The sequence below is a fragment of the Labeo rohita genome, chromosome 12, assembly GCF_022985175.1.
Source record: "Labeo rohita strain BAU-BD-2019 chromosome 12, IGBB_LRoh.1.0, whole genome shotgun sequence".
NCBI classification, from domain to species: domain Eukaryota; kingdom Metazoa; phylum Chordata; class Actinopteri; order Cypriniformes; family Cyprinidae; genus Labeo; species Labeo rohita.
This window is the reverse complement of record NC_066880.1, coordinates 4,619,740-4,634,739: the sequence shown is the minus strand read 5'-3', so window position 1 is coordinate 4,634,739 and position 15,000 is coordinate 4,619,740. Positions and strand designations below refer to the sequence as shown.

The following is a 15,000-nucleotide window of genomic DNA, read 5'->3' as shown; positions in this document are numbered from 1 at the left end:
AAACTAAGAATAAAAAGTATATAAGAATAAGACATTACAGAATTATGCAGTAATGTGAAATAATAATTTATTTTATTTTTTATTCATGGGAAAACTACTTCATAAATAAATAAAATCTAAATAAAATCCCCTCTTGATTTTTATTTTTATAAATAAATAAAATATAAATTAAAGCCTCTCTTGATTTTTTAATTAATAAATAAAATATAAATAAAAGCACCTCTTGATTTTTATTTTTAGAAATAAATAAAATATAAGTAAAAGCCTCTCTTGATTTTTTTTAAAAAAATTGCCAGAATGTTTATGACTCTCTTTTTAACCTTTATGCTTAGTATCTTATGTGCAATTTTTGTGTGTGTGTTTGACAAGGAAATGTGCATGCTAGGTTCAGTCCTGCTGTCTGCGTACCCTACAGGTTCTGTAGGGCTTCTTCCTGCGCAGGCTGTCCTGTCTCCTGTATCTCAGCAGCATGTCTCTCTCCTGAGAAACAAGATCAAAACAACATTAAATTTAAAAAACAAAACACATTAACTTGCATCAGATACCAGAACATCTCATTTTTAGAAAGTATAAGGTGCTGGTTCCACCACACTTCCAGTTGTACAGAACGAAATGCATGCAACTGTATTTACATTACAGTACATCTGAACACCACGTACAGTACATTACTCACTCATTTCAGTTGCTAATTTCATTCACCATTTGGGAAAACAGATATTTCTGCAAACATTTCATCTGGGCTTTGTTAGGTAACACGTACTGCGCTCATATGCAAAAACATATTTTAGCATTTCACACTTTGAATATTTCCCAGAGGCAAAATGACTCACTATCACAGTCTTGACGTATCCAGCGGTTTCCAGCGCCTGGAAATTAAACCAGACTGATCAGAGAACAGCAAGACGCAGTTTGCATTTATAATTATTTTTAAATGCTTTTTTTGTGCATCCATGTGAGAAGAAATCCTGATACTGTACCTTGGACAAATCGTCGATTATGTTCTGTTGTTCCAGCACTTGTAGTCTGAGAAACTCAATCTCTCTTTCCTCTTGACTCTGATCCAGATCGTTCAGGGAACTGGGCCTGCGTATCGTCCCAGCCTTCTCTCGCTGCAAAACAAAAGCTCAATCCTCACTTCAAGTGACCGGAAGTGTGCATACAGACTGCTGACAGATATCGTGTCTGATGAGTTGTCATAATGATTAGTTCAATTAGACATGAGCAGTAACAAGGCAGTGTACTTGCTGGATGTTGAACCGCTCAACCGACAAATTGTTTACATGCAAACCCGGCCTTGTTACATAAAGATGCATGAGCATTCAAAGCTACTGTTTTATGCAAAGACAAGTTTAGTATGAAACATACATTTTATGTGGTAGAATAGGCAGATGTATGCTTCTTTTGTGTAGGGAATCAATCAAAATAATAGTGATGTGTCTGAGCTGGAAATGGCCAATTATGTCTAATGACAGTGGAGCAGTTGTTAGATATAACATGATCAAAACTGGCTCTACCAGCCCCCTCATCATGCATTTACTACAATAACTACATTTCCAAGAGGAATCATTTGGATTTGTTCATTTGCAGAAACACAGGTGCATTTATTTAATATACGCAATAAGACGGCATCAGCAAATATAACAATAATGCTTTCAGGAAAGGTTGGGGTCAGTGGGACTTTTAAATAAATTGGTTTTATTTAGCTATGAAACATTAAATCAATTAAAAATTACAGCGAAGACATTTATCATGTTACAAATATGTGTATAAAACTTTCTGTTCATCGAAGAATCATGAAAGTATTGTGGTTTCCACTACAAGCAGTGCAGCTGTTTTCAGCATAAGAAATACAATTAAAAGAAATTACTGTCAGGCAGCAAATCACCAAATTACAAAGATTTAAAAAATATATATATAAAAAAGTAAAATATATATTAAAGTATTATTTTAAATTATAATAATATCTCACAATATTACTGTTTTGATTAAATAAATGCAGCCTTGGTGAGACTTCTTCATTAAAATAAATAAATAAATAAATAAATACATTTTAAAAACACAACAACCCAAAGCTTTTGAATGGTAATGTATATGTCAAACAAAAATAAAATGAACAAAATAGAAAAAAATAGACATAATACAAAATAATTATTTTTACCATAAAATAAAATTATTTTTTACCAAACAATAAAAGTTAAATTAAAAAAAATACTTTTGCATAAAAATAAAAATAAAATAAATAATTGTGTAATAACAATAAAATAAAACAAAATAAAAACAAAATATAAAAATAAATTAAAAATGTTTTTACCATAAAATTAAATTTAAAATCACTTTTTTATCAAAACAATAACATAAAAGAAACAATATAAAGTACACAATAGAAAATAATTATTTGTTACCATGAAATAAAAATAAAATTAAAAATAGTTTTGCATAAAAAATAACAAGAAATAAAATAAATGTTTGTATAATAACAATAAAATAAAATACAATAAAAACCAAATTAAAAAAATAAAACATTTGTTTTTACCATACAATAAAATATAAAATAACCAAAAAAATACAATAAAATACATTTTGAAAAATAAAATAAATATTTTTAGCAAACAATAAATATTAAAACAAAATACAAAATAAATACATAATTAAATTCATTAAATAAAAAAATACTTTTACATAAAAAAACTATAAATAACAAGAAATAAAATAAATGTTTTTATAATAACAATAAAATAAAACATAATAAAAACCAAATAAAAAAATAAAACATTTGTTTTTACCATACAATAAAATATAAAATTACCAAAAAAAAAATAATAATTAAATACAATAAAACAAAATTTTGAAAAATAAAATAAATATTTTTAGCAAACAATAAATATTTAAACAAAATACAAAATAATACATAATTAAAAAATTAAATAAAAAAATACTTTTACATAAAAAAACTATAAATAAAATAATGTTTTTAAAAATATTTTTAATAATTATTTAATTAAAATAATAATAAAAAAATATATATATATATATTTTTTTTATTTTAAATAGTCCTGTGACTTCAAATTCTCTAAATTCTTAAAAAAAATCTATATAGTCTGGAAATAAACATGGGCTTTTACCATGCAAATACAGATATGTTCATTGAGTTGTTTCAGTTCATTACCATTTCGATGTTCTCCTGAGTGACGAAGTGCAGTTTGTTCTCCATGCGTCTCAATGCATGAGCCAGTTCCTCATTCTTGCGGCTGAGACGCTTGTTCTTGTCCAGTAATGGCTTATACTGGCTCTCAGCTTCACGGAGACGCTTTAACTGAACACAAACACGCATAGAAACAGACGGTAAGTTAAAAAAGTTGAGGTGGCAAAAGCATGCAGTAACCCTAAATATTTGGCTAATTAAAAATGCATGGACATTATTCCCTTAGGAAGGGCGACTGTAATAGTACTGATTTCACAAAATACTTTTTACAAAAAAAACCTGCAAAGTTACTTATTTTGGTCAGGGTTATTTTTGGCTAAATTAAATGATCTGGACTGTACATTTAAAGAACCAAGGCTGTCTAACTAGTTAGAAAATGAGTTTAAGACATGAAATCTACACTGATAGAGAAGCCGACTGCGCTATTTCAGTCTATTTGAACTTCATGCCATTGTTGAGGACCGTATTGAGTGGTAAACTGAGTCCAAACCCTTTCTGAAGGTTTCGGCTTCCATGTTTAAATCACTCTGTCTCTGTATCGATCTTTAAGGCTGTCTGAGCTGAGAAGAGGAAACACTGAAGTCATTCATCACTGCTCTTATACTTACCACCATTACAGAGGACATTCACACTATCACATAACACATAGAAAGGCAAAAACACTCCTTAATACGCTATGATATTACAGTAAACATAATACAGAAGACATACAAATATACAGAAACTACATTTGTGCTAGTTAGGAAAAGAAAGTTATATGACAACAGAACATATCATTATTTACAGGCAATTTCTAAGAAGGCTAAATTATTTCCTGGACATAAGTATATAAATAAATAAAAACAAAGTAAAATAAAATAAATATTTGTATTAAAATAAAATAAATACAACATATAAAAATAAAATAAACATTTTACCACAAAATAAAATATTAAATAAATATTTTTGGCAAACAATAAACATAAACCATAATATAAAATAATTATTTTTTACCATAAAATTAAAATAAAATAAAAACAATTTTGCATAAAAATAATAAAATAAAAAATAAAACAAAACAATAAAAAAATCATAAATAGAAATAATATCAATAAAATATTTGTTTAATTTTTTTTTTAAATATAAAACATAATACAAAATAAGTATTTTACCATAAAATAAAATGAACAAACACTTTTGCATTTTATTTTTTATCAAAACACTAAAATAAAATAAAATATAATATAAAAAACAAAATAAATATTTTTTAGCAAACAATAAATAACAAACATAATACTAAATAATTAGTTTTACCACAGAATCAAAATGAAATACAAAATACTTTTGCATAAAAATAATAAAATCAAAAACTAAACAAAATAAATATTTTATAATAACAATAAAATAAAGCAAAAGAAATACAAAATATAAAAACAAAATTAACATTTATACCATAAACATAAATATAAATATAAATATAAATAACATTTTTAACCAAAACAATAAAAATAATTTTAATATACAATAAATATAAAAACATAACACAAAATAATTATTTTTACCATAAAATTAAAATATGCATTAAAATGACGAAATAAAAAAAAAACTAAACAAAATGAAATGAAATAAATATTTTTTATAGCAGCAATAAAATAAAATAAAATAAATGTAAATTATAAAAATATTTTTTAATCAAAATAAAATAAAATGTAAAAAATAAAATAAATATTTTAGCAAACAATAAATATAAAACATAATAAAATAAACAATACTTTTGCATAAAAAATAAAAAATAAAATATATATATTTTTGACCTACTAGCACAGACTCACCAGTTCATTGCGTTCCTCTGACAGCAGTGCGTTGCGGTCTTCTAGTTTGCGGATAATTGCACTCAGTTCTGCAATTTTCAGCTGGAAACGTCGAGCGTCCTTCTCATCCAACTGCTGCATCTGGAAAACAAACCAACTGCAGGTAACTGGAAAAAAACTCCTAATTCATATATTTTTAATGTCCATCTATCAATCTATTCATCTACATATTTACCAAACTGCAAGGCTTCTTTAAACACCTTCAACAAAAATCTTGATATATATACACACTTTTTATTTATTTATTTTATTTCAGTTCCATTTGGTGTTGCTGTATTTAGGTAATGTTCCATTATGTCAGGTAACCGTAGAAACAGTCAGAGGAGGAAACAGAGTCAGAGCGCTCTGGCGTTGCCACATCTGACAAAGAGCTGAAAGGTCACTGATCAAATCCATCTTTTCTCCTGCAGAGAAAATGAAAGCAGCAGCTCCACCGCAACAGAAGCAGACATTAAACCCACAGCAACACAAATACAGCCAGAGACACGAACGTTCTGCTGCTGGGAATCAAGCCTCGGATATAAAGATGCAAGAATTTGACACACGTGTGAATATGAAGTGTGCATCCATGCATTTCCTAACAGCCCTGAGAAGGTGAGATGGGAAAGATCGCACTCACACTCTCACCTTCATCCGTCTGCTCTCTGCTACATGATGACAGTGAAAATGCACATGGCGGCCCATCTCACAGCTATCTATTTTTAAACGTGTATATTTGTATCATCACATGAGAAAACCTGAGAAAAAGTCATCATTTTTGAAACATTAGCTCTGTTCCAGAAAAACAATAAACGGCTACTAAAGAGTAACACCACATTTCTTTTAGAGCAATTAATGTCATGATACTATCATGACAGCACTCAAGTGATATTATGTTTAAGATATTATTTATTTTTTTCATCAAGGATGCATTAAATTAATCAAAAGTGACAGTAAAGACATACAAAATGTTACAAAAGTTTGCTATTTTAAATAAATGTTGTTCTTTTGAACTTTATATACAAAAAAAGTCACTTTTCAAAGCTTCCAAAAAAAAACTTGAGCATCAAATCAGCATATTAGAGTGATTTCTGAAGGATCATGTGACACTTTAGACTGGAGTAATGATGCTGAAAATTCAGGTTGCATCATTGAAATAAATTACTTTTTAAAAGACAATTAACTAGAAACTGTTATTTTAAATTCTAATAATATTCTAAATAATTTATATACTATTACTTTGTAATAAATGATAAACAGCTGCTTTAAAACTAACACTGCTTCTCTCAGTAAGTTAATATCACGATACACCACACCGATTAAACAAGTGTTTTATACAGCACTCAAGTGATATTATTTTTAAGAAATCATTTATTTTTCTTAGCAAAGATGCATTAAATTAATCTAAAGTGACAGTAAAGACATGCAAAATTTTACAAAAGATTGCTATTTCAAACCAATGTTGTTCTTTTGAACTTTATATACAAAAAAGTCACGGTTTTCAAAGCTTCAAAAAAAAAAAAATCTTAAGCATCAAATCAGCATATTAGAATGATTTTTAAAGGACCATGTGACACTTAGGACTGGAGTAATGATGCTGAAAATTCAGGATTGCATCATTGGAATAAATTACATTTTAAAAGACATTTAACTAGAAACTGTTATTTTAAATTGTAATAATATTCTAAATAATTTAAATACTATCACTTTGTAATAAATGATAAACAGCTGCTGTAAAACTAACACTGCTTTTCTCAGTGTTAATATCACGTTAATATCACGATACACCACACTGGTTAAACAAGTCTTTCATACAGCACTCAAGTAAAAATATTTGTAAGAAATTAATTAGTTTATTCAGCAAGGATGCATTAAATTAATCAAAAGTGACAGTAAAGACATGCAAAGATTTCTATTTCAAATAAATGTTGTTCTTTTGAACTTTCTATTAATCAAAAAATACTGAAAAAACTTAAGTGTCAAAAATATTAAGTGTCAAAAACAGTTTTTAGCACTAATAATAAAAAGAAATTATCCTGAGCAGCAAATCAGCGTATTAGGATGATTTCTGAATGATCATGTGACACTTAAGACTGGAGTAATGATTAAAAATTCAGCGTTTCATCACAGGAATAAATTACATTTTAAAATATATTCAAGCAGAAACAGCTATTTTAAATTGTAATAATATTGTTAAAAAATTGCAAATACTATTAAATTGTAATAAATGATAAGCAGCTGTTAATATCACAATACACTGGTGAAACAAGTCAATACAGTCAATACAGCAATCAAGCCATATGAGAAAATAAAGCATTAAAACAAGAATAAAACATTAAATACTAGACTAATTAACAAAACAAAAAAATATATATTCATATGCAATTTCTGTAGCTCAACTAGAAGCATGGTGCAATCCCAAGAAACACAAATCTTTAAATGCAATTTAAGTTGTTTTGGGCGAAATCTTCTGTAAAATGAATAAATGTAAATCCACTGTAAAGAAGATGAATATTACATGCATCTTTGTTAGACTCCAGAGAAAGAATTAAAATAGAATATATGGCCCTTATTCAAGTCACAGCAGGAGACTCTGCCAATAAAGTTGTTTTAAATACATTTTTGATTACGTGTGCAGGGAACTAAAACCTCAACAGGCACACAGCCAAAACTGCCAGGCATTTAGCATTTAGAAATACGGTAACACATGCTATTATTGATGCGGAATATTACATTACGACATGATGATGGCCAAATTAATGATGTGTTAATTTGGTTTGGTTGTTTGATGATCGTTCTGATACAAAAAGTTAATTGAGCACAAACACTAAGTATTAGAAAAGTTACTGTTGTTAATGAAAATATATCACTAATGTCTATTGATGCGTTTGTGCAGGCAATAAGAGGTGTAATTATGAGCCTAATGCTGTATTGTGTGATGTAGGAAAGAATAGGAGATTAAAGTCGTGCTATCAAGCGTGAGGATCCCGAGACAGATCTGTGTTTACTCCAGCAGATGAAACAAGCAGCTGGACCAGCAATATCTTCCTCAAACCCAGATCTATTACATTCCTTCAGAACCTTGGAACAAAAGTTTGTTTTTCATTCCACACTGCACACTTTTGTAACATTTTCTTTTGTAACAAATCAAGCATGGAAATACCACATGCACATTAATGATGATTTTGATTTTCTTACTCTGGATTGGAATAAAAATCCGTTTAGAGGTTCTTCAAGGAATGATGCTGATAATTAATAAACAGTAAAGTACAACAGTCTTTGTCCACTTTTATCAAAAAAAAAATTTTCATTTACCTAGCTCCAAAATGAATAACAAAAACAATGTTATTGAACGAGTCTATAATGCTCACCAAGGCTGCATTTATTTAATAAAATACAGTAAAAATAATATTTTTTAAATAATGATTTTGCTTTTGAATATATTTTAAAATGTAATTTATTTATGTGATGTAACGCTGAATTTTCAGCATCATTAATCCAGTTTTCTGTACCACATGATCCTTCAGAAATTATTTTAATGTGCAGACACTTTTAGCAATATTATAAATGTATTTACTGTCACTTTTTAACAATTATATATGCTTTTGATGTACAAACTTATTAAATTCTTAATTAAAGCTCACCAAGGCTGCATTTATTTGATAAAAAATACAGTAAATATAGTAAAATTGTTAAATATTATTGCAATATTAGATAATGATTTTCTTTTTGAGTACATTTTAAAATTTAATTTATTCCTGTGATGCAAAGCTGAATTTTCAGCATAATTTCTCCAGTTTTCAGTGTAACATGATCCTTCAGAAATTATTTTAATCTGCTGAAACTTTCTGTAACATAAAAGTATTTACTGTCACTTTTAATCAATTATATGTGCTTTTGACGTATAAAATGATTAATTTCTTAAAAAAATGAAATGAACAAAAACAACAACAAAAAATAAAAATAAAAATAAATCAATAAATGTATTAATTAATAAAGCTCACCAAGCATTTATTTGATAAAAATACAGTACATTTTAAATTTTAACTTATTCCTGTGACGCAAAGCTGAATTTTCAGCATCATTACTCCAGTTTTCTGTGCCACATGATCCTTCAGAACTTATTTTAATGTGCAGAAACTTTTTGTAACATTATAAATGTATTTATTGTCATATTTTAATCAATTATATTTTTAGTGCTTTTGATGTATAAAATGATTAATTTAAATAAATGAATAAATAAATAAATGCTCACCAAGGCTGCATTTATTTGATAAAAATAGAGTAAAAATAGTAAAATTGCGAAATATTATTACAATTTTAAATAATGATTTTCATTTTGAATTTATTTTAACATTTAATTTATTCCGGTGATGCAAAGCTGAATTTTCAGCATCATTACTCCAGTTTTCAGTGGCACATAAAATTATTAATTTCTTCAAAAAATGAAATAAAATAAAATCTCACAAAACAAACAACAAAACAGACTGTACAATATAAAACCATTTGACTATGAGTAATTGAAAAGACCTTTTAATTGAAGTTTATTGCATAATATCCAATCATATAGATTCATACGAACTTTTTATTTTTTTCTATGGAGAATAAGAATGGGATTTTCTGACACCAGACTGTTGCGCTCTATATCTACTACCGTTATAAATCTGGGTTGAGGAAATCGCGACGGTGAGCACAGTGAAGGCAGAAGTGCAGCAAGCGGTGAGGTTTAGTAATGAAGGAGAGGTGCTTACAGGGTTAGCTGTGTTCTCTGCTGCGTCTCCTGCAGCGGGTGAATAAGGGCCCTCTCGTCTGGGGCTGGAGTCTCGTAGCAGGGCCAGCTGAGTGTCTACAGCCTGTTTCTGCTGCTGTAGTTTCCACGTGTGGCCCGCCTGAGCGCTGAGCTCTCTCTCCAGCCCACAGACAGCACGCTCCTTTAGTTTAATCTCATCCATCTACAGGACAGAACACAGCACAGTCACACACATTCTGCCTTTAATGGGACACAGTCGTAGTAAGTAAATATATAAAACATGACCGGAGGAGGAAACGCACACAGTCACCACATTCACTCAGGACAGGAAATGCAAAAACACGCACAGCGGACCAAGGTTATTTTAGTATCACGAGAGATACAATTTTTATAGATTTGATTCATATTTTAAATTTGTTTTTAATTTTCTATTTTTATTTACTTAGTTTTAGCATTTTTGTGTGTCGTTTTCATTTGTTTTTATGTATATGTTTTGTAATGCATATATTTTTTATATTATATTTTACATTTTTTGTATATAATGTATTTATTTTGTTTTTGTCTATATAGTTTTTAGTCATTTTTATGTCAGTTTTATTAGTTTTTTAGTACATTAACGTGAATAAAATGACAATGATCTTTTGGCAACTGGAAAATTCTTTTTTAAATATACAGTTTAAATATAAATATTTTAAATATTTTATTTCAATTAAATTTTTTAATGGTTTTAAAATGTATTTATTTATTTATATATATATATACACATATATATATACACATTTCAGTTTTAGTTTAGTTTAGTACATTAATTTAAAATAAATTAAAATGAGACATTTTATTTTTCATATAAAATTTTATTTTTTGTTTCTTTTCTTTTCTTTTTTTTAAGAAACAAAAATGTTTTTTATGAGTTTAGTTTTAATTATTAGTCTGTTGATTGATTGATTGATTGATTGATTTTCCAAAATCTGTCTATACAGTTTTTCGTTAATAAAAATATTTAAAATTATATTTTAAATTATATTTTTATACATATATATATATATATATATATATATATATATATATATAGTTACAAATATTTTTAAATATAAAAACATTTAATTTTATTTCAGTTAGCATTAATTTCAAGAATTTTTATTTCAGTTTTGTTTTTTGTGATTTTAGTACATCAAGTTAAACTACATGAAGTGACCTGAATTTTTTTTTTTTTTTATATTTTGAAATATATATATATATATATATATATATGTGTGTGTGTGTGTGTGTGTGTGTGTGTGTGTGCGCGTGTACAAATATTTTTAAATATAAACTCTTAAATATAAAAAGTATTTTATTTTATTTCAGTTAACATTACTTTCAGGAAACACATTTGGAATGGTTTGTTTAATAGTTTAATAGTTTAATAGTTTTAGTTTAATAGTTTAGTTTCTCAAGTTAAATAAAATCAAACACATGCAGAAAGCTGATTTTCCATTTTTTTTTTTTTTTTTTTTTTTTTTTAATTAAAACAGATTTTAATTAAATTTTATTTATAAATGAATAAATAAATAAATACATCCTGGGTGCACTTTTAAGAATAACCCATTCAAAAGGTACATTTTTGTACCTTATTTATCCCTAAATGGGGCATATATTTAGTTTGTTCTGTAAGGGTTTTGCTCCAGTAACAGCTTTTGTATTTTCTTCTGAGAGTGCACAAATGATATAAAGTATAGGGGTCAAAAAAGCTACATAAATCCTTGCAAAAGCGATTCTACACAACCTGCAGAGAACCAGACTTTTCTGTTATTGGATGTATTCTGACACTCAGAGCATGCACCACATCTACAGGAACAAAACAATCCCATCATACTTGTGTATCAGTGAGAGAAACACCATATAAATCCATTTCATAAACTCACATCACAGCAGCTATACAGCAGGACACCAGAAGCACCTCTCAAAGAAATGAACTGTGCTGCTTGCTTTCTCTGCCTCAACGTTCTCCCTCTTAAATGCACACATTCGTTTATAGCTACTGTACCTCTGTGCTCCCTTATATTGAGGTTTGCAGTAATATTCAGCGAACCATTACATTTTTACAATTCCTTTCACATTTGAACATGCAAATGGAAAATCTTTAGGCTGACCTTTCACAAATCACAGCGCTAATAAATCACATAATTAGAAAGACGGCCTCATGTAGAGTCTAGAAACAGTTCACACAGACCTTGAATAGCAGCTTAAAGAATCATTATGCTCCAGTTATGCACTGATTCAAACACCATATAAGAATTTTACATCTCATTTCTAAAAGCTGCATGGAAATGGTAATTAGCTGAATGCCTTTGACAGCTCAGTATAACGTGTGAGCTGATGGGCTAATGAAATTCTTTCAAACTCTCAAAGCAAAGGGAAAGACTGTGGCTAGTGTTCACACTTTTTACTCCAGTGAATATTTCTCAGGTTTATTTTTGAAAATCAAATCCTTGAAGCCTTTCTACAAAAAAACCTACAAAAGAATATTTCATCCCAGGAAATAAGATGCCATACACACTGAACTCAGAAGTTTGGGGTTGATTAATTAAAGTTTATTCAGCAAGGATGCATTAAATGAATTAAAATTAAAAGTCATTTATAATGTTACAGATGATTTCTATTTCAAATGCTGTTCTTTTGAACTTTCTATTCATCAAAGAAACCTGGACGAAAAAAAAAAACAGATGCATCACGGTTTCTACAAAAATATTAAGCATCATATTAAAAATATTATAATATTAAGTATAAGTTCTTGCAATTCTGAGAAAGAAGTTGCAATTTTGAGATACAAGCTCAGAATTGCAAGATATAAACTCATAATCCTGAAAAAAAGGCAGAATTGTGAGAAATAAACTCAGAATTGTGAGATAAAAAGTCTGAATTCTGAGATAAAAAGTCTGAATTTTTAAAAATAAATTCAGAATTCTGAAAAAAGTCTGAATTTTGAAAAATAATTTCAGAATTCTGAGAAAGAAGTCAGATTTGTGAGAAATAAACTTGCGAAGAATAAAGTTGTGAGAAAACGTCTGAATTCAGAGAGAGAGAGAGAGAAAAAAAAGAATTGTGAGAAATAAATTCAGATTCTGAGGAAAAAAAAAGTCTGAATTCTGAAAAAAAGTCTGAATTCTGAGCAAAAAGTTTACATTTTGAAAAACAAATTCTGAATTCTGAGAAAAAAAATCTGAATTTTGAAAAATAATTTCCGAATACTGAGAATTGTGAGAAAAAAGTCAGAATTGTGAGAAATAAACTCAGAATTGTGAGAAATAAAAGTCTGAATTCTGAGAAAAAAATCTGAATTGTGAAAAATAAATTCAGAATTCTGAGAAAAAAAACTCTGAATTTTGAAAAATTATTTCAGAATACTGAGAAAAAAGTCTGAATTCTGAGAAAAAAGTCAGATTGGTGAGAAATAAACTCAAAATTGTGAAAAAAAGTCCAAATTCGGAGAAAACAAAAAAGAATTGTGAAAAATAAATTCAGAATTCTGAGGAAAAAAAAGTCTGAATTTTGAAAAATAAATTCAAAATTCTGAGAAAAAAAGTCCAAATTTTGAAAAATAATTTCAGAGTACCGTGAAAAAAGTCTGTATTCTGAGAACAAAAGTCAGAACTGTGAGAAAAAGTCTGAATTCGGTGAAAAAAACAGAATTGTGAAAAATAAATTCAGATTCCGAGGAAAAAAAGTCTGAATTCTGGGAAAAAAGTCATAATTGTAAGAAATAAACTGAATTCCAAGAAAAAAGTTAGAATTGTGAGAAAAAAAAGAAAAATTGTTTGAAATAAACTCAGAATTCTGAGATTTTTTTTTTTTTTTTTACTCAGAGTTCTGACTTTTTTTTTTTCTCAGAATTGCCAGTTAAAATAAAAAACAGCTGTTTTATTATTTAATATTTCACAATATTACAGTTTTTAACTGTGTTCTTGATTAGAAAATGCAGCCTTGGTGAGCATATGATACTTAAAAAAAACAATTATATTTTCAGTGAAATTTAAACAGTAAAAAAATTTAACAAAACAGTCCACAAAACAGCAAAAACAGAAAAGGTAATATTGCAACAACTTCTCTGTTTGTCAACTTGCCACGGTCTCACCTCAGTTAAAACAGTCGAAACACTGTACATATTATTCTCCAACATACTGAAGAAGAGAAAACTATTTAGTGAATGAAAGTACACATCTTTTTCTTTCCATCTATCTGTTGTTAAAATGACTCATTCTCTCTGTCAGGTGACTCACATCGGCAGGCCCACAGTAGGCGTTACCACGGTGATCAGAGCACCTCGGAGGAAATCTCAATGTGCGTCTATGTTTATCTGCGTTATATAAAGCGCTACATGGCTCGGCGGGAAAATTAGGTCCTGTTGTCTTATACAAGATCCCTGCGGCTAGAGGAAGACACTTATTCAGCATAAATGCACATTACACGACACATTAGCATTTAAAACACACTGTTTCCATGAGCTTCATGAATACGTTGATTATGATGTATGCCATTACACACGCCTCACTGTTTCCTTGGTGATTCATGTGCATGATAAATTAATTTAATTAAACAATATCAGCCGTGGACATTTAGTATCCGGGCTCCAGGCCAGACCGCAGGGCTCAAGACCCGTGAGGGACAGACACCAGCAGCAAACTCCTGCCGGGGTGATGCTTAACATGGATTTGAACACAGCAAGCCCTGCTGCTCTGTGGAAATGTCCTAATTTTTACATTTTCCTTCATCAAATGCTGTTCTTGAAGGACCGTGCTTTGAATGTGAAGCCAACCAGCATGAACTCATAATTATTACATATTATTACATATCATGCCTACTGTACTTGATTCTGATTGGTTCTGATCTCTGCAGTCAGATATTTTTGCATAATGGCCGCTAAACAGTATATTTGACAGTTTTTCCTCTTGTGCTGTGGTAGTTTCATATCACTCCGCAGTCTCTTTGACCTTAAATAATCATTTCATAACCGTTTAAATTTTTATATTACATTTTGTCAGTCACTTTGAGGCATTGCTCCAGGAAGTCCCGCCCATACTGAATTCTCATTGGACTAAACCACCACTCCTCATGCATATTAAACATCAAAGGAGGAGAAAAAAAATATATTTTATTAAATAAAAAAATTTCATCATATATAAATATATTATCCCGTATAAAAAGGCAATAAATGAATGGATAAATAAATAAATAATAAA

The 15,000-nt window shown here is 28.6% G+C and overlaps 1 protein-coding gene across 13 annotated transcripts in view; it reads right to left on the bottom strand.

Moving 5' to 3' along the window:
- Positions 1 to 15,000, bottom strand: part of jakmip3 (Janus kinase and microtubule interacting protein 3) — a 59,456-nt gene that overhangs the window by 15,533 nt on the left and 28,923 nt on the right. For 4 of the 13 annotated variants that reach the window (XM_051123832.1, XM_051123829.1, XM_051123834.1 and 1 more), the window contains exons 9-14: positions 9,783 to 9,983; positions 5,014 to 5,133; positions 3,167 to 3,313; positions 978 to 1,109; positions 831 to 866; positions 409 to 480 (exon numbers count right to left, since the gene is read on the bottom strand). In XM_051123832.1, coding sequence (XP_050979789.1) covers positions 409 to 480; positions 831 to 866; positions 978 to 1,109; positions 3,167 to 3,313; positions 5,014 to 5,133; positions 9,783 to 9,983 — 708 coding nt within the window. The remainder of the gene's footprint in view (positions 1 to 408; positions 481 to 830; positions 867 to 977; positions 1,110 to 3,166; positions 3,314 to 5,013; positions 5,134 to 9,782; positions 9,984 to 15,000) is intronic. The other 9 variants (XM_051123839.1, XM_051123836.1, XM_051123840.1 and 6 more) reach the window with 3 other exon arrangements.